At 38.9% G+C, this 20,391-nt stretch overlaps 1 protein-coding gene across 5 annotated transcripts in view; it reads left to right on the top strand.

The window, feature by feature from the left end:
• Window positions 1-20,102, top strand: part of LPGAT1 (lysophosphatidylglycerol acyltransferase 1) — a 136,449-nt gene extending 116,347 nt beyond the window's left edge. For 4 of the 5 annotated variants that reach the window (XM_043484698.1, XM_043484699.1, XM_043484697.1 and 1 more), the window contains exons 7-8: window positions 10,211-10,317; window positions 13,592-20,102. In XM_043484698.1, the coding sequence (XP_043340633.1) occupies window positions 10,211-10,317; window positions 13,592-13,743 (259 nt within the window). In that variant the 3' untranslated portion in view covers window positions 13,744-20,102. The remainder of the gene's footprint in view (window positions 1-10,210; window positions 10,318-13,591) is intronic. The other variant, XM_043484700.1, reaches the window with a different exon arrangement.
• The last annotated feature ends 289 nt before the right edge of the window (window positions 20,103-20,391 follow it).

Below are 20,391 nucleotides of genomic sequence, written 5' to 3'. Positions count from 1 at the left end.
ATAGCACAGTCTGATAGAGTAAACAGACACGTAAGAAAATAAATAGAACATAAACTAATAAGCATAGTTACAAAGGGCAGAGTTGGCACCAAGAAGGAATTACTAACTGCAGGAGAGGAGGAGGAAGTCAAAAAGACAGAGAACAAAGGTAGAAGAGAGCCAAGTCCTTGTCTTCCCTGTTAGGAAGTTGATGAATACATTTTAAATTGGACAGTCTAGCATATTATATAAGCAGTGTGGAAGTGAACAGCAAAATAAAGTTGAAAGAGGTTGTATCTGAAATAGGTATGTGAGGAGGGAAAAAATAGGTCTATTATTTTTCACCATCAACCTAATAGTACTCTGACTCTTGAAAACTGCATGCCTATCATTACTCTGTTGAAAATCTAAGTTTTTTTTTTTTTTTTGAAAATTTAAGTTTTTTGAATTTACTGACTCTTTTAAGCCAACTCAAGTGATGCCTTTTCCATGTATCCTGTGTCATAAGTAGACATGCACACCCCTTCATTTAAACTTACACAGAAATTCTTTAAAGTCCTTATATAGTGAAAGTTGCTCAGTCATGTCCAACTCTTTGCAACCCCATGGACTGTAGCCCACCAGGCTCCTCTGTCCATGGAATTCTCCAGGCAAGAATACTGGAGTGGGTTGCAAGTCCATTTCCTTCTCCAAAAATCCTTATATAACGTTTACCTTATTCTGATTTTAGATTATTTACTTTCCTTGTCCCTCTGCTAGATTATTTGGTTTAAGAAAGCGTCAGCAGTTTATCTTCTTCAGTGCTTATTGGCTCCTAACATACCATTGACATAACTGAATTGAGGGTTTAGCCATGTTCTTTGTTAGCTCACATTTTGGAGTCATTGTGGCATGAAAATTCAAACATTCTAATGAGAAGGTATATAGGTGTCAGCTGCTAAGCATTATTTTACATCTTTTTTTTAAAAATATGGTTTATCTAGTGCTCCTAAATCTGACCCTATGCTTTTTGGTGGAATACTCTGTATTTAGGAGCACATTCTGGATTACTATTAATAAGAATTTTTGTTTCTGGAACACTAGGAGCTGGTTTCTCAATTGGATAACTTTTGGTATTGCAAAGATTTATTTCTTTATATCCCACAAGAATTCCTTTTATTTGATTCCAAGAGGACTGGTATTCAGTGCATTTGACACTCTGCCATATTAGGAGATTAGTCGTTTTAATATTTTAATCCCATGGTGACCAAACAATCAGAGTAATAGCTGTAGACTGCTCTTGAGTGAGCATTTGGTCTTCCCTCCTGGCTGCCTCTTAAAGCAAGAGAAAGTCCAAGCTATTCTAGGCAGATGGTAGGGTAGATTTTCTGTTAAAACACGGCCCCACTCCCGACACTAACCCCATTTAAAGCAAGATACTTCACCAACCTCACCACAGTCTTTCACGAGTTAAGTTGGTCAACCCAAACTTCCTCTTTCAGCCTTATTTTTAATGTCACTTTCCTCCTTATAAAGATGTTTTAAATACTATTTCCAAGATAGCTCTTGCTAAGTTATCCTCAGGTTGATTAGACCTGCTTTTTTATTTACAGAAATAGTGTATTTTTAGGGGCTAAAAAGTAGTATAGATAATTCCCCAAACCATTCAACTGTACTCAGTGTGGTAGAGGTGGATAAAGAGTTTAAAGAGCACCACTTATATTACAAAACTGTGTTAAGACAGTATTAAACTATCTAAAAGTAAAAAGTCAGTAATTTGTAATACCATTCATTTAAAAAACAAACTTTGATTTTTGAATTTAAATTTGAAAACATTCCCTGAATCAACTCTATTTCAATTGGGGAAAAAAAAAACACTTCCATGGAAGAAACAAACAAAACATCCCTCTAGTATCAGGATGACTAACTGACTTTACTAAAAATCCAAATATTAAGGACATTTAATTTGGAAAAAACAAAAAGAAACAAATGATTAAATTTCCTGAGTAGTTCAGTTTTCTGCATAGCTCTGGGCATCTCTCTCGTGTCCGGCACTGTGCTGGCTTTATTTTGCTGGCTTCTGCCCCGTACATACATAGTTCGGGAGTCACCTAGAAATTCGAGTGTGGAGCAGACTCAGAAGTCATGGCTCCCACTCAGTGCTTACTTCTGTCTGAGATTCCTCACATTTCAAATGTTATAGCCACCCTAATATCTGTCCTCTGATTCTTCAATGAATAAGACGACATGTTCTTATATAAGTCTTGATTCTCTGTGTGGCACTAACTGGGAACTATTTTGAGGTAAAGAGCTGTGAAAAATGGAAAATGCACCTGCTTTCCTGTCTGCCAAGTGGTGACGCTCCTCCAGTGTCCGACTGCTTTTAGTCACTCTCCAGTGCCTTCCACTAATTACTTTTTGCATTTTGTCCAGAATTTATAACCATTACCCTATCATTTCAAGAAACAGAACTCTTGTTTTATTTTATTTAAAACATTTATTTTAGTGGATATTATAAAGTCATGGGAGAGGTGACCTTTGAGAGCTGGAAGAATAGATTTTGCTCCTAAGGGTGCCCTTGTTAAGCTTCTCTGGCCGCATGCATTTAAAGTAGTACTGCATCGTGCCAGTGTAGTACAGTGCCGGTCGCTCAGCCGTGTCTGACTCTTTGTGACCCCATGGACTGCAGGCTGCCAGTCTCCTCTGTCCATGGAATCTCCAGGCAAGAATACTGGAGTGGGTTGCCATGTCCCTCTCCAAAAGATGTCAGTCCAAATTCATCTAACAAATTCAGTAAGTGAAAGTTGCTCAGTTGTGTCCAACTCTTTGTGACCCTATGGACTATACAGTCCATGGAATTCTCCAGGCCAGAATACTGGAATGGGTAGCTGTTCCCTTCTCCAGGGTATCTTCCCAACCCATAAGTCAAACCGGGGTCTCCTACACTGAAGGTGGATTCTTTACCTTCTGAGCCACCAGGGAAGCCCTAAAGTGACTATAAACATAGGCTCTGCAGTCAGATGGCAGTGCTAATGTGTTTCTCTGTAAGATTCAGAATATTTGCATTAAGGTTAATATTGAAATGAAGACTTAAGGATCTTTATTCTTAAAGAGAGCTCATAAGTGAATTCCTAAGAATGTGTCCCTAAATTGGCATATCCCAGTTGTGAAAGGCAGAGGAACCAGAGATCAAATTACCAACATCCCTTGGATCATAGAAAAAGCAAGAGAGTTCCAAAAAAACATCTGCTTTATTGACTATGCCAGAACCTTTGACTGTGTGGATCACAATAAACTGTGGAAAATTCTCAAAGAGATGGAAATACCAGACCACTTTACTCGCTTCCTGAGAATGTGTATGCAGGTCAAGAAGCAACAGTTAGAACCAGACATGGAACAATGGACTGCTTCCAAATTGTGAAAAAAGTACGTCAAGGCTGTATATTGTCACCCGGCTTGTTTAACTTATATGCAAAGTGCATCATGCGAAATGCTGGGCTAGATGAAACACAAACTGGAATCAGGATTGCCAGGAGAAATATCAATAACCTCAGATACGCAGATGACACCACCCTTATGGCAGAAAGTGAAGAAGAACTAAAGAGCCTCTTGATGAAAGTGAAAGAGGAGAGTGAAAAAGCTGGCTTAAAACTCAACATTCAAAAAATGAAGATCATGACATCTTGTCCCATCATGTCATAGCAAATAGATGGGGAAACAATGAAAACTGTGACAGATTTTATTTTCTTGGGCTCCAAAATCACTGCAGATGATGCCTGAAATTAAAAGACTCTTGCTCCTTGGAAGAAAAGCTATGACAAACCTAGACAGTATGTTAAAAAGCAGAGACATTACTTTGCTGACAAAGGTCCATCTAGTCAAAGCTATGGTTTTTCGTATTCATGTGTGGATGTGAGAGTTGGACTATAAATAAAGCTGAGCGCCAAAGAATTGATGCTTTTGAACTGTGGTGTTGGAGAAGACTCTTGAGAGTCCCTTGGACAGCAAGGAGATCAAACCAGTCAATCCTAAAGGAGATCAGTCCTGAATATTCATTGGAAGGACTGATGCTGAAGCTGAAGCTCCAGTACTTTACTTTGGCCACCTGATGTGAAAAACTGACTCATTGGCAAAGACCCTGATGCTGGGAAAGATTGAAGGCAGGAGAAGAGGGGGACGACAGAGGATGAGATGGTTGGATGGCATCACCGACTTGATGAACATGAGTTTGAGCAAGCTTCGAGAGTTGGTGATGGACAGGGAAGCCTGGCATGCTGCAGTCCATGGGATCACAAAGAGTTGGATACGACTGAGTGACTGAACTGAACTGAGTTGTGAAATACTGCTCATCATCTTCTACACCTAAATCAGAGCCTTCAGATTTCATTCTTCTCCAGTTTAAAAATCTTTCTCTGAGAGGCATTCTCATAAATTGCTAGTGGGAACATAAATTGGTATAATCTTTATGAAGATAATGTAGTAACATCTTTCAAAATTAACCTTTGACTTAGCAATTTCACTCCTGTAATTTTATCCTATATATGTACATATATGAATGGACATTTGCACACTGCTGTAACAAAAAAAGAGAAACTGTTCATCAGTTGGTGGTTGTTATTGTTCAGTCACTAATTGTGTCAGACTCTTTGCAGCCCCATAGACTGCAGCATGCCAGGCTTCACTGTCTTTCACTGTCCCCTGGAGTTTGCTCAAGTTCATGTCCATTGAGTTGGTGAAACTGTCTAACCATATCATCCTCTGCCACCCTCTTCCCCTTTTGCTTTCGATCTTTCCCAGCATCAGGGTCTTTTCCAGTGAGTTGGATCTTCACATCAAGTGGTAGAGAATAAGAGGAATTTAAGGCTTACCATGTTTAAAGAAATTACAATGAAAGTAGAAAATATTTTTAGCAGAATGATTGTGAAAATATGATCTATAAAAATCTATGGGGTACAACTTAATCTGTATTAACCTGTATTTTAAAGGAAAATTTACAGCCTTAAAAACTTCTGAGACTTCCCTGGTGGCACAGTGGATAGGAATCTGCCTGCCAGTGCACGGGACACAGGTTCAGTCCCTGGTCTGAGAGGATTCCAGGTGCCACGGAGCAGCGAGGCCTGTGCACCACAACCTCTGAGGCCGCACCTTAGAGCCCTTGAGCCCCGACTGCAGAGCCCGCGTGCTTTAACTGCCGAAGGCTGCGCACCTAGAGACTGCGCTCTGCAACAAGAAAAGCCGCCTGAGAAGCCTGCACACTGCTCTCCACAGCTAGGGAAGGCTGGCGCAAAGCACTGAAGACTCAGCACAGCCGAAAAATAGTAATGTCAAGAAAAGCAAAAAGAACACTTCTATTAAAAGAGAAGACAGTTAAAAATCAGAATCTAAATGTCTATCTTAAGAAGTTAGAAAAAAAGAAGCAAATGCAATCCTAAGATAGTAGAAGACAGGGAATAATAAGGGAGAACTTACTGAAATGGAAAACATACAATAGAAAGAAAAATGACATCAAAAAATTTTATTTTTTGATAACATTAATGTGATCAACTCCTGGCAAGACTGATAAGGAAAAAAGGGTCAGTGTTATCGATATCAGGAATGACAAAGGAGACATTACCTCAGATTCTGTAGTCATTAAAAAAGAAAATTAAAGGATATTAAGTGCAGTTATTCCAGAGCATCAAAAAGAGGATACTTCCTAGCTTCTTTTATGAGGCCAGTATAACTAGGATACCAAAACCTGAACCAAAAATATTATAAGAAAGGAAAATTTACAGGCAAATCTCTTACATAATTATGGCTATGAGAGTAACCCAGCAAAATATTTTAAATTCATCATATTATGTACTGAGAGCATATATTTCAGGAATGAAAGTTTGGCTCAACATTCAAAATAAGCTTGGATTTTTAACTAAAATCACTTAACTAAATATAAATTCTTACTATTCATGATAGAAACTCTTTGTAGATTTTAAAGGAGTTTCCTCATTCTGATACAGGATATCTACAAAAATCTTCAGAAAACACCATATTAAAGGATGATATACTAAAATATTTCTTCCCAAGATCAGGAATAAGAGAATGATGCTTAAAAAAAAAAAGAAAGTTTTTATTTTGTTTTGGGTATAACTGATTAACAGTATTGTGATAGTTTCCGGTGGACAGCAAAGGGACTCAGCTGTAGTTATACATGTATCCATTTTCCCCTAAAATCCCCTCTCATCCAGGCTGCCACATGACATTCAGCAGAGTTCCCTGTGCTATACAGTAGGACCTTGCTGGTGATCCACTTTAAGTATAGCAGTGTGAATGTGTCAGTCCCAAACTCCCTAACTAAGAGAATGATGCTTTTTATCAGCACCTTTACAATATTGTATAAGAAGCTCTATAATATGCAATAATGAAACCCACTGAATAGAAGATATTAACAGTACATTTATCTGATAAAGGGCATGTGTCTGTAATACAAAAATAAAATCTACAAATCAAAAAAATATCTAAAAGCAATCCCTTTAATTAATCACATTAACAGAATAAAGTGGGAAATTATATAAGCATTTCAATAGATGGAAAAAATTGATAAAAGTGCAACTCCTATTCATGATGAAAAAGAAAACTTTTAGCCAATTGAGAATAGAAGGGGTTTTCTTTAATCTGATTAATGTCATCTACCAAAGAAATCTACAGCAAGTATACTAAATGGGACACTATTGAATATTTCCCCCTGGAAGATCAAAAATGAAAGACAGGGTGCTCATTATCACCACTTCTATTCAGCATTGTGCTAGAGGTCTTAGCAACGTGATAAGAAAAAGAAATTGGAAGTGTAAATATAGAAGACGTAAAACAAAATTGTCATCATTTGCATTAATTCATCTTCCTACCTGCAAATTAAGATTATAAAGTAGTTTGATAGAGACATTCAGTCCTTACATATAAATGACTGTTTCATGCAACCAAGTACCCAAAGGGACTTCTTAGGGGAGAAACGGAGTTAGGAAAAACAACTTCACAAAACTGACTTTTGTTTTTAATTATCTCCCTCTTAAAAACTCACTTTAAGTGGAGATACAGGCTTGAGATAGGGTGCTAGGCCTTTCGTAGCTGACGAGCAAATACACAGCAGGGTGAGAAAATGTGAACTTGGTATTATCTGTTGAACACTTGAGAACATTTTTCCGCAGAAATGTGTTTGTCTAATTGTTCATTCTGCAGGATTTTATGTACACTATAGGTGAAGTAGTCTGCAAGCACTCTTAGGATCTTGTGTATCTTTGGTAACTTCCCCCATAGGAATCTGCTTTCTTAGTTTAAATGGGGAAAGAAGAAAGAAACAATAGAATTCTTGGACTATGATTTCTAATTTGAGGATTTCTTATAATTCAAAGATAGAAATTATCCTCTGAAGAGAAGGGAAAACAAACTCGTTTAAATATCCCACGGACTCTTCCTCTTTCGAAATTTTCTCTCTCTGCCTCTACTCCTCTGATTATATAAATTTTGTTATTAAAAAAACTCTGTCAAGAATTCAGTTTCATAATACTCATAACAGCTGTCCTTTTGTAAGGCTGGCTTGAAGCTGGCTTTTTTATTGCCTCCATGGTATAAAAGATAGACACACACACTAATATATGTAAAGCTGGCTTAGGATCCTGTTACTTTATTTACTGCTCTGTTTTCTAACATCCCAAGTTTTGTTGCTATTGTCATTCCTAGATTCACCCCATCCTTGTGAGTTTACCCTTGAAAAACCTCTCTAGTATTTTACTGGGGTTTTGGAAGGGCACGAAAGTGGATTTAAGTTGAGTCTGTTTCCTCTTTTGAAAACCAAGAAGCTGGCAGCATCAGCAGCTGTGTAAATGTGGTGGAAAGTTGCTAAACTTGGGAAGACTGGTTGAAATCTTTTAAGGAGAACTCAGATCCCCAGAACTCCAGAATCCCCATCCTGCATTCCATTCCTGGGCCCTTGTTCTTTCCCTGCCCTGGCAAATACTGGAGGCCTGCCCTGGAGAGGGAAATAGAGGCTCTCTGGACTCAGGAACTCCAGGTGCAGTTGAGGCAGAGATCCCATAATGAGATGAGAATAGCATGGTTAGGTGACGTCTGTGTGCTGAGTGTTGAGACTCCCAGCCCTCACCTCGCTCTGCCGCCAGAAAGCTAGCAACAAGGCTTTTCCTCTCTCTCAGCAGGAAATTCAGGGATCTTTCTGTGAGTAAAGGGTGAATTCAAGAGGAAAGACTAATTTAAATGGCCCATTCAGATAATCCTCAGGGTGACTCACAGTCAACAAACTTGACTCACAGGCAGAAAACTTTGAATCAGCTGTGTAGTCCCACATCTGTAAATGTGTGTGAGCAACAGAGAATCCCCAGGTAACTGGGAATCTGATCAGCCTCCACTCTTAAAGATGGAGACAAAAACGAACATAGGAGGGTCATGTGAGAAACAGACTGTGTGGCTTCCAAAGTTCTCATAGTACATGAGAGTTCATTAACCTTTTTCTCTACTTCTGTGTATGTTTTAAAATTCACATGATAATTCTCATAGAAATGAGATTCTCATAGAGATTAAATATTGTAACAATAATAGCATTCTGTAAAAAAAAAAAGGAACACTCGGAGATCTCTTAGAAACTAAAAGTATGGTTAAAAAAAAAAGTAAAACTCAGTAAAAAGTTTAAAATTTAAATAAAGAATCTCTCAGAAAGGAGGACAAAAGACAGATGAAAGAAAATTAATTTCAACTCTGAATCCTATATTTAGTCAAATTATCAACCAGGTATGAGGACAGAAAAAAAGACACCAACAGAAACACAACATAAAAGTGCCTTTTCTGAGGAAACTACTGGAGGGTGTACTCCATCAAAATGTGGAGTAAATAGAGAAAAAGTAAGACATGAGATAGAGGAAGCATTAAATCCACTTTAGGATTATGAAGAATCACCAGGATGATAGTGAAGAGCCTTTGCAGGATGAAAACTACAGGCAACACCTCGAGAACCTTGCTGAAATTTCCTCATGAAGGTGAAATTGAAAGACTGTCTAATGAACTTGAATCCCTTGGGAGGAGTTCTAGACCCAAGTCCCTCTGGCCCTCTGCCTGGTTTTTAAATAAAGTTGCATTTGAACACAACTACACTAATTTATTTATACCTTGTCTGTGACTGCCTGCACACTACACAAAGCAGAGTAGAATAGTTGTGACAAAGATCTTAATAGCCTGCAATGTCTAAATATTTTTTCTCTGGCCCTTTAAGTTTGTCGACCTCATCTAGAGATTTGATTTTAGATTTGATTGGTCCATAGTTTATGGTTGAATTAGTTATGTCTACCTAGGAAACAATGCAAATTGCTCAATTTAGGGGAGAACAGAAATTGGAGAGGAAACGAAACATACCCTTGATTTACCACCTGGTTTACCTTTGAATATACTTACATGATTATAATAATGTAAATATCAAATATTGTGATCATTAAAAGGACCATACGAGTGCATGGGAAGATGGGAAAGATGTGCCTGTGTGGTAGGATAGGAAGAGAAAGGAGCTTAACCCTCATCTTTGATCGTCAGTATATAAGCCCTAAAACTAGAGAAGAAGCAGTGATAAATAATAAGAGGGAAAAATCTATTCCTCTGGGGAAGGAGAAACAAAGGGCAGAGGAAGGGGAGGGGGGCTGCATTTTTCATACAAACATTTTGCAGACTTTATACTTTTGATGAAGAAAAAAAATGAAGAACACCTTCTTCTCAAAATTGGAAAACAAAAAAGAAAAGAAACACTTGTTTAAGGCCCCTGTTCTGTTCTCACTTGCAGTGGATATGTGTCACTCATCATCCCAGTCCAGTTCCTGTTGAGTGAGGACAGTCACAGAATCCTTCAGAATCATGTTCCAACAACTACATTCAGTCATGAGCTGGCCCTGCTCATGAAACCAGTATCTCTGATATAATTAGCAAAAGGGCACCAATTAACACAGATTCTGTCTGGTTCATAGATATTCCCAACAAAGGAACATTGCTAAGATACATTATTTGGCCTAGCGTTTGAGTATTCTAAATGTGTTCTAAGAAAGCTGCATTCTAAAACTTCACTTGTTCCAAAAAACATTCCTACTTAAACCTACAAACATGGGAAGATAGGTATTTCTCAATAATTTTTTGTAGATATAGGATACTCTAAAGCTAAGTTGTGGTTCTGAATGATTTTGAGTTCTGAATTAAAGTAGTTTTTGCTTTTTTTTCTGACTCTTGATAGAATCTTTCCAGTTAAAGATGTACCCCTGGAGACCGATGACCTTTCTGACTGGCTCTATCAGCGTTTTACTGAAAAAGAGGACCTCTTATCGCATTTTTATGAAACAGGTACACAGAATCCTATTACACGTATTCCCGAAGTTACTGATGGTTTCAAAGATGTATTTTAGGGGAGATAACCATTTTTCAATTCTTCAGGCACCCTAAAGGAATCAAAGTATTTCCATATTTTAGAATTTCAGCTTAGAACCTTTATAAAGACAAATAAATGCATGTGAAATTTATCCAGGCCCTTACTTCATCAGCCAGTGTGGAACAATCAAATGATGAGTAAAACATCGCACAAACAGATCGAGTTCAAGAGAATACACATCTGTGGAAGACTGTAGACATACCTCTGTGATTATATGGTCTATTTTATGAAATAGCAAATATCATTCATGTTGTGATCCTGCACTTGATTGTTTGACTGATAACCATCACCATGCAGTCATTTTAGATTATTTTTAACTGCATTTTCACATGCTTATTCTTTTCTTTACATGGAGGGATAACGTTTACATTTTAAGTCGTCATAGATATAACCTTATTACATTTTTCTCCTAGGGAGAAAAAGATCTATTTACTCTAAGATCCCTTTTCTGTACTCAGTATTCTGTACTTTCTATGATAACTGCAATGCGATTGAAAAACGCAGAGAAGAGGAAAAGAGAGGGAGGAAACCAGGAAGTTGGGGAAGCAGGAACTCACCTGCCTGGAGCCCCAGCAGACCCCAGGTTTTCACAGACAGCCGTGCTGCACGCCTGTTTCCAGAGCAACAGGAATAAGAAGATGAAGAGAAACATGTCCTGGGTCTGAGGATAGCCGTGGGGTTTTAGATGAATAGAGGCCCAGTTTTCTTCCCATCTAGACTTTTTGGGGACAGAATTGAAGTAGATATTAAATCAGTCTATCAAAGGTCTAATACTCATAATGTTAATCGCTCAGTCATGTCCAACTCTTTGCAACCCCATGGACTATAGACCACTGGGCTCCTCTGTCCATGGGATTCTTCAGGCAAGGATACCAGAATGGGTTGCCATTTCCTCCTTCAGGGGATCTTCCTGACCCAGGGATCGAACCAGGGTCTCCTGCATTGCAGGCAGATTCTTTACCGTCTGAACTACCAGGGAAGCCCCCCGATAGTCATAAGCAAAGGCTGATACTGTTAATTATCTTTAAGGCTTTTGTGTTTGTATTTAGGATTGTTTCACTTTATCCTCAGTTAGACTCCTTCCTCATCTTAACTTTCCCACCCGGGGACTTTGGAGTCACGCATATTAACATGACAGGAGTAGGACATCGTCTGTGCCGTTAAAATGCCTAGTGAGGCTAGTTGAACAAGATGTCCCTCTCTGCTGTTTTGCATTCTTTGCTCTCCAGGATTTTCTTTCAGGATAAGACAGAATGGATGTACTGGGGAGGCCAAAAAGCTTGTTTGGGTTTTTCTGTAAGATGTAATGTAAACTCAAACAAACATTTTTGGCCAACCCAGCATAAAAAGGCATCAGGTGATTAAAAGGCCAGCAAGATCCCTTTTCTTATTCATCTCAATCTCTTTATAATATTTGACCTAAATAGTAGCAACAATAATAGAAACTCTTTTTAAGAAATCTATTTGCATAATAGACCTTGAAACTTTAAAGTGTTCTCTGTAAATTGTTTGTGAGAAGCAAATCCTCTCTTGAATCAGCTTACCCTCGGGGATTATCCTCAAGAACAAAGACTATTTGAAATGCTGAAGAGTGTTTTCAAGATGACCTTAGGAAATATTGCTCCAAAGTGGTCTAGCTTTTCTTTCCAGAAAAGAATTTAAAGACATCTGTTTACTTTGTTTCTCCTTTTTATTTTTTTTATTATTGACATATTCCTTTTGAAAAAAGGAATAAACCATGTTGCCTTTTGAAAATAGTATCAGCAATTTAAGGGCTTCCATGGCGGCCACTCCAGTGTTCTTGCCTGGAGAATCCCAGGGACAGAGGAGCCTGGTGGGCTGCCGTCTATGGGGTCACACAGAGTCGGACATGACAGAAGCGACTTAGCAGCAGCATGGTGGCTCAGTGGTAAAGAACCCGCCTGCCAAGACAGAAGACACAGGTTTGATCCCTGGGTCAGGCAGATCCCCTGGAGAGGAAATGGCAACCACTCCAGTATTCTTGCCTGGGAAATCCAATGGACAGAGGAGCCTGGTGGGCTACAGTCCACCAGAGGAGCCTGGTGGGCTATGCAAAGGGCATGATTTAGCGACTAAACAACATTGGTAATTTACAACCCCTTTTGTGGCAAAAACATTTAATTTGTAAATAGAAGAATTAGTATAAGTCACACTATTTTGAAAAAGAAAATAATTTTTGGCCACAAAGTTCAGCTTATAGGATCTTAGTTCCCCAACCAGGGGTTGAACCCGTGCCTTTGGCAGAGGGTACAGAGTCCTAACCACTTGTCCAGCAGGGAAATCTCTGGAAATTATTTAATTGACTTACACATCCTGCGTCCTGGCCTTTGTAGAAATCTGTGGGGATACAGTGGGAAACAAGGCAGCTATAGTGCCCGCTCTCGTGCAGTATATGTTCCTGCAGGAGACAGAACGTAAAGCAGTCTGTAGAAAAGAGGAGAAGGTAGATTGGAATCAGTACAGACTGTGCAAAGTGCCAAGAAGGAAATAAACATGAAGATACCAGTGTCCGGTGGGGAAGGGGAGACAAGACAGTGGTGTTTTCTGATGTTGGAAGAATGCCCTGAGCCTGCCTTTCACAGAGGTGGAGGGAGGCGCTCTCTAGGCAGAGAAAAAGGCAAAGGCTCAGAGGTGGGAAAGGGCTCTGTGGTTTGAAAACTGTATCTCAAATGATCTCTCTCTTTAAGAGCAAGAAGAAATCACCAAGATGCTTAAAACAAACAAACAAAAACAAATGCAGGGCCTCCCTGGTGGTCTAGTGGTTAAAAATCCACCTGTCAGTGCAGGGGATGTGGGTTTGATCCCTGGTCCAGGAAGATCCCACATGTGGCGGAGCAACTAAGCATGTGTGCCGCAACTATTGAGCCAGCACTCTAAGAGCCTGAGTGCTGCAACTACCGAATCCTGTAGGCCCAGAGCCTGTGCTCTGCAACAAGAGAAGCCACCGCAGTGAGTAGCCCACATGTGGCAATGAAGAGTAGCCTCGGCTGACTGCAGCTAGAGAAAGCCCGCAAGCAGCGATAAAGACCCAGCACACAAGAACACACAAAAGCAAAAACAAACAACAGCAGCAGCAAAAAACACTGTAGCTAAACTCATGTTCAACCTTTGCTCTAGGACACCTCCCACCACAAGAAAACAAATTAATATTTCTATTTTGTCTTTTAGGGGCTTTTCCACCTACCAAGGGCCATAAGGAAGCTGTTTCCAGGGAGATGACCCTCAGCAATATGTGGATATTTCTCATACAGTCTTTTGCATTTTTGTCAGGCTATATGTGGTACAACATCTTTCAGTACTTTTACCATTGCCTGTTTTAGGAATTGACTTGGACTTGTCATGGTCACCATAGGAATTTGGACTTTCATGAGCGTGCATTATTTTACATGTGCAAATCAGAATATTAAAAAACAAGCAAAGGAGATTCAATGGATGGATTAATATTTATCCCCCTTTGGGATATTTTTAAACTCTACTAAAATGAGGATCAATAATATAATGACCTGCTAATATGTTTTAAGGACTTTTCATGTTTTAAAACGATACACTCTACCACCCATTTATGCAAACATCACATTTGGAGAAGAGGAAATCATCAAATCATCCTAGAAGACTATCTGAGAGAAATTCTGTTGCCACCAGGTGTATGTGATAATCTTTCCCAGGCTCAGAAAACTGTCCACGTCCGTTCCTCTTAGCTAGTCATCTCTACTAGGCAGCGCTGGGGCACGCCCTCACCTCCGTCAGCTCTGGCTGTGTTCCCAGTAACCTCGACAGGAGCTGGTTGGCACCTTCGAAGAACTGCTTCCCTGTCGTTTGCAGCGATGCCCCAGTCCTCAGCAGCTCCATGAGGTTCAGTGTCAAGCATGCCCCCGGGGGGCAAAGCAGTGTCCAGTGACACATTCTGGTACTAGAAGGTGTTCTTCCAGAAGACCAGCTTAGTCCAATGCCGTGTTTACATGCATTCACGCTGCCCCTTGTACAGGGAGGGGGGGTTCACTTGATTTATCTTTTTGTATAGAAGGCATATCATAGATTGATCATTGTCTTTTACAAAATGCACTTTTATCAGATGCATCTACAGCAGAGGATTAGCACTATAGGTTGGAAACAGACGTGAACATGATCAGCGAGTGGAATTCTTGAGAGGCTGCCTGTCTGTCTGCATGTTGATCTGGGCGCTGACGCCCTCCAGCGCCATCTGCACTGGGCACCACGCCGAGGCTTCTGTCCCACTCAGAGCCTTTTTTTTGTTAGGTTTTGTTTTCTTTCCATTTTGCATTTTAGCCTCAAATGCATATGGGGACAGTTGAAATAAATTAAGGCATTTAACTGATCAAGTTAAGGTGAAATAGACTCGTTTAATATAAGGAATATAAGAGCTAGAGCTAGGCACTGGCTTCCAATGGTGACACGTTCTCACACGACACCCCCAGAACCTGCGTTTGTTCCCTTAGCACGTCAAGGAGCTGCCTGTGTCAGAGTGGCGTAACCAGGAGAGTCCAGCAAAGAGGCTTCCCAGTTTCTTTCAATTGATCTTGGAGAGGATAGAGTCAAGTTCCTATTTCTAGAAAACTTTTTTTTTTTTAACAATGTGTGACTATATTCATATGATTTACCTCATAGGAGAACCAAACACTCCTCAAAAAGTGCTGGCATGGTGTCAGCTGGTCACCTGCACTCCCAGTGTTGAGAGAGAGCTTGTGTTTTGGCTTGGAACTATAGGACTGTTTAGACCCTGGTGAGTCAGCGTACTTGTCGGTCATGAGCATTGTGATGCCCCTGTCGTCGGTAATTGTACAAATGACAATTTTGAGAAGTAGGCCAGAAACTAAAAGTAAAGGCTATTGTTTTCTATTTTTAAATAAAACCAAAAAAACCAAAAACTGAAAAGATGTGAATTTTCTCCCAGTTATGTGGGAAAGGCAAAGCAACACCAAATAAAAGCCCCCAGCAGCTCCATTCAGTACAGAGGTGAAAGACTGCTTCATTACTTGAAATACCTCATTGAATAGTAGACAGCTACCCGGTGAAATGCAGAAGACAGTGTTAATATGTTTGGTTTGGTAGTGGTTGTTATAAGATGCAGTTTTTTGGAAATCTGAGCAGTTTGCTATATGTGTTTTACAGTGACAGTAATTAGGTAAAGCCAATCTCAATTAAAGGTATGAAGGATGATAGGAAGCTGGATAGAAACTTAAAGATGCTTCTGTTTGAGGCCCAGCAAACACTACTAGACAAGATGAATCGAAATTGTTCCCTTGAGAGATTATTCAGCCAGCTGGGGGATAAGTAGCTCACTGTGGAGTCTGGCATGCATAGTCCTAGCCAATAGACCTTTTTCGTCATTGCTAAGCAAACCACAGATAGAGTGGCCAGTTCTCCCATCCAAAAAAAAAGAAAAGAAATGCATACGTCAATGTGATTTAGGGCCACTTTTGCCATCACTGTTCTCCAAAGGAACATAATATTGTTTAATGTACATGTCAAGCAGACTGTTCTGTAAGATGCTTTTGTTTTCAAGTGCAGTCATTTCAGCAGTCTCTAGAGTGAAAAATACCAACAGATGTGTGAGTTAATTTTTGAAAATAGGTCTGTGAGTTGTAAATAGATGTGTGTTTGGTCTGTCCTATCCATCTTTGATTCCTTATCAACATGTTCTCTCTCTCCTGTTGGCAAAACATGTTTGTCCGAGAGCATTGATAGTGCTTTCCTCATCAGTAACTGGAGTTCTCCTGCTTGCACTAGGGAAAGTAAAGAGAGAATCTGTGTTTTTGTATGGCAACCAGGGAAGCAGGAATATGCCACTGTACAGAACCAAATTAAAAGTCCTAATCTGTATTTTCTTTGCAAAGTGAGATCAAAGGATGTTTAGAGAGTATACATTTTTGTCAAGGGAAAAGAAAATAAAACTGCGCCAGTTTCTATGCAAGCAGCTTGTAGAGTCTCAGCACTTCCTGGTCTCAGCCGATCTGCCTGGATTCACACAGCAGAGAGGGCTGAGATCTCCCTGCTGGATTTTGGTCTCCATGAGTCACAGTGATCGAGCATTGCTTGGCCACGGGCAGGCGCAGTGACTCCAGAGGGGACCACCCCAGCAGTTCACACTTAACTTCAGAAACTGTCATTGGTGTTAAAACATACAAATAGCATGGAGAAACCTATATGCCAATGGAAGGTAAAGAAAAATTACAGAAGGGAAAATGATGTTTTGGGTGAGCAAATAGTTGAGAATCTAAATAGTAGATTTTTTTTTTTTAAGCTAGCTATGAGTTCCAATCTGTCATTAAGTAGTCTTTCATATTACAACCAACCCTTAAATTTTTCCATGGGAAAAGACCTAGAGATTACCGGATAGTTAATCCAGTAATAAGTCATAGTAAACCAAAAATCTAATTGTGTTTAGGAGTTTGAGTCCTTATTCTCATCAAACTGTTTTTCTTCTAGGGATGCATATTAATTAAAAAAAAAAAAGATTTCTCTTGCCTATCTATTTATGACTGTTCATGAGTAGTGAAAAGATTTGGAAAGACAGCTTCAGGAAGAGGAAACACAAAAACCTGAATAATCCATGGGCTAGAAAAGGAATCCATGAATAATCAAGAGCTAGTGGTATTGTCATTTTTTTTCAAGTCTTTTTGTGGAAATGAAATGTTAAATCACCGAATGTAAACCTCAAAACATCACTGTAGTATTATAGCATTTGGATTGGTATTGCAATGCTTCTTCATTCTTTGTTCACGCCACTCACATCTTGTGGATTTGTCTTGGTAATGTTTCTGACAATCATTTCCTTACAGACTGTTCTAAACTACTGGGACCTGGTTATAATTGTAGAAAGTTAATCATGGATAGTCTTATTGGATTCTTTTTATATTTAAGAAAATTTTATTTATATTGCTAAGTAGGAAGTTATTTTCTTCATTACACTATAGGACTTCGCTCCAGAGTTACCATTATGAGTATGTCAGCTCTAGTCTACAAAGGATGGACAAAAATGGTTCGCCTTATTTTCTTGCAATGTAGTGCTGTGAATTTTACATCTGTTAACAGGAAAGGCAAAGTCAGAGCCACCCTGGGCAGCAAGTATCCTGGTTTATTTTATGAGACAGTAGGGACTAATACGTTGGGACCAAAACCACCTAAATTGGACATTTTGGGGTCACAGAGGGGCCAGGTGTTCTCTGGAGCAGTCACTGGTTGGTGCTTTATTGCAGTCATTTTGCGTTGATACCCAACAGTTAGGAACTGGACCCTGGGAATAAGCTGAGGGTGCTGTACTATTGGGGGAGGGTGACTGTAGCCATACAGAAGATAAAATAAGGGTTTTTCTGCAAAATTTCCATTTGAGGATTTTTACATTTAATATTTTTTTAAAACAGTTAAAAGAGCAAAAAAAATATAAGTGTAATCTAGTTGCAAGATATGCGCACATATGTTGAATGGCTTTATTTTTATTGTGTAAAACTGTTGAACACATGACTGTAATGCACAAATTCTTTACATGTAAGGGATCTGCGCATTTTACAGTAACTCATTTTCATGACTGGGTAATGAAGCAGTTATACATTGACTCGCCATTGTTGTGTTAAGTGCTTCCCTTTTCTTTACAGTTGTTACAGAGTTGTATTTATTTTATACAGGTGGATTTTCCTTTTCCTGATGCCATAATGTTTACTTCAGCTTGTTGACCTGTCTTTCTTTGTCTATCTGCATGTTGTAATGTATGATAAGAATGAATGTAAAGGCTGTGGCAACTGTCATTAAATTTTGTAAAGGGCTGGTCACTCGTGGATCTATCTGGTTTATGAATGCATTTGGGATTATTTTAGTAACCAGATCACCTTTTCAGAAATTTAGATGTGAACACCGAAAGAAACATTTTTCCCAACAAATATTAATAGCTGGTTCTATTTTTTTTAATCTAGAAAAAATAAAGTTAATTTTTTTCAAGTAAAGTGCTTTTAATTCTTAGTAGTGGGGATGGGGTGTTTGTATTTTACTGGAGAGATTTAGGCATTAACATCTGTGGACGTGTATTATGGCAGTTGGATGCTGAAGGCAAACTGAAAAACCAAAAGAAAAAAACATTGTACTTCCTTCTTTGGTTTTAAACTATTCCCCCCACTCCTTCCCCATTTTCCCCATCCAGTGGTATAGTGGTAAATGTTGAATAGTCCACTCTACTAGAAAAAAAATTCTGTATACAAGTGTACATGTTTGTTAAAATTTTGCTGATAGCAAAGACATATAACACAGCTAACAAATAATAAGTATACTTTATTGTCAAGTCCATATAGCCAGTTCATTCTCCCAGGATGCTTTAATTGATTTTTGCTGAACTGTTGTAGCCAATCTTTGATTGCAATTCAGCCATAATTTGAAAAATGGAATTACATCATAATTACTTATTTCTCAAATTTATTGTCATTCAATCTGATACGTGATCTGATAAAGTGTTCCTTCAGTTCAGTTCAGTTGCTTAGTCGTGTCTGACTCTTTGCAACCCCATGCAGAAAAAATTGTTTCTTACTCTCGTGCAAATTATTCACACTAAAGTGAACCACATTTGGCTTCATTACTCTTTGTAAGCTTATGTAACTTAATTTTAATAACAACTGTTTAGTAACTGCTGGCAAAATTTTAAAATTTAGCAATCAGCTGTAGTGAGCCAGTGGGAGCTATCTCCAGCATACCACTGTCCTGTGCTTTTTTTTAAAATTAACTGTTAGTATCAAGTAAACTCACTGCTCAACACTAAGGGTCCTATTACTGACCCTTGCAGGGGCTTAATGGGTAGAAAGCATTAATATCAGTCCTACAAAGCATGCTTTTGTTTATTTTTTTTAAAGTTTTTTTTAATGTGGGTCATTTAAAAAGTCTTTATCAAATTTGTCACAATATTGTTCTCTTTTATATTTTTTGGCTATGAGGCATGTGGGATCTCCTAGCTCCCTGACCAGGGGTTGAACCCTCACACCCTACATTGGAAGGTGAAGTTTTAACCACTGGACAGCCAGGGGAGTCCCCAGAGCGGGCTTTTGATTTGAAGAATTTGACAACAGCAAATCTTTCCTCAAGTGCATGGGAAGCTTGCATTTTTCTAAAGTTGGTCCTTTGCTTTCATTTCTCAAAACTAGGTAAATTGATAATAGGCATCTCTAAGATTCTGTTTTGAGCACTGAAAACACTTATTGTTTAGATATTTGGAGAATATGTTTGATCCCACTGAAAACTTAAATGTATTTAAATATCTCACACAGTCTACCAAACAAGTTAAACAGTTCAAGTTCGGTCTGCCTCTTCTTTTTCTCTCTGGATGTAGGATGCTGTTTTGGTGAGGCTGTTGTTGTTTTCCCCAGTGTGGTTTCTGTGGAAGATGAAGAACAGACTGAGGACAGAGCCCTGAAAGCAAGTGTGAAGAACTCTGAGATCTGTTGCTGACCAGCCCTATTCTTCATGCGTTAGGAACAAAAGAAAAGCCATTGTTTTTAATTTCCACTTAATATGAAAATGTTTGTTTTCAGAAAATGTTTCTTCCTGCTGAAAAAGAAAATGTATTTTTAAAAGGAAAAAATTTCCTCTTTTGGCTATAAGAAAAAGTCAGCTGTATATGAGCAGGTGTGACCATATCATAACATGCTGATATGATATAAGTCAATAAATTTTTACCTCTCAGGACTTGGATAACCTTGTTCTTCACTCTTAGATGCTTGAGAAACAAACTGAGTATCAATTACCCAGATCATATTGAAACACACACGAATGGACTGTGGGAGGCGGGCTGGCTAACCACTGGAAATAAGACAGGCTCCTTTCCTAGTCAGCAAAATGCTCTTTATTAGCTGAGTAAACCCATTTTACAAAGGAAGAAACTAGAACCGTTTGGGTTTGTTTTTGTTTTTTTGATGGAAAGCATGAGCATATTACAAAGCTCCCTCCTGAGTTTTCCCCCGGAAAATTTCTGT

This window comes from Cervus canadensis, chromosome 13 (genome assembly GCF_019320065.1).
Source record: "Cervus canadensis isolate Bull #8, Minnesota chromosome 13, ASM1932006v1, whole genome shotgun sequence".
Taxonomy (NCBI): domain Eukaryota; kingdom Metazoa; phylum Chordata; class Mammalia; order Artiodactyla; family Cervidae; genus Cervus; species Cervus canadensis.
This window is presented reverse-complemented; position numbering and strand designations above follow the sequence as displayed.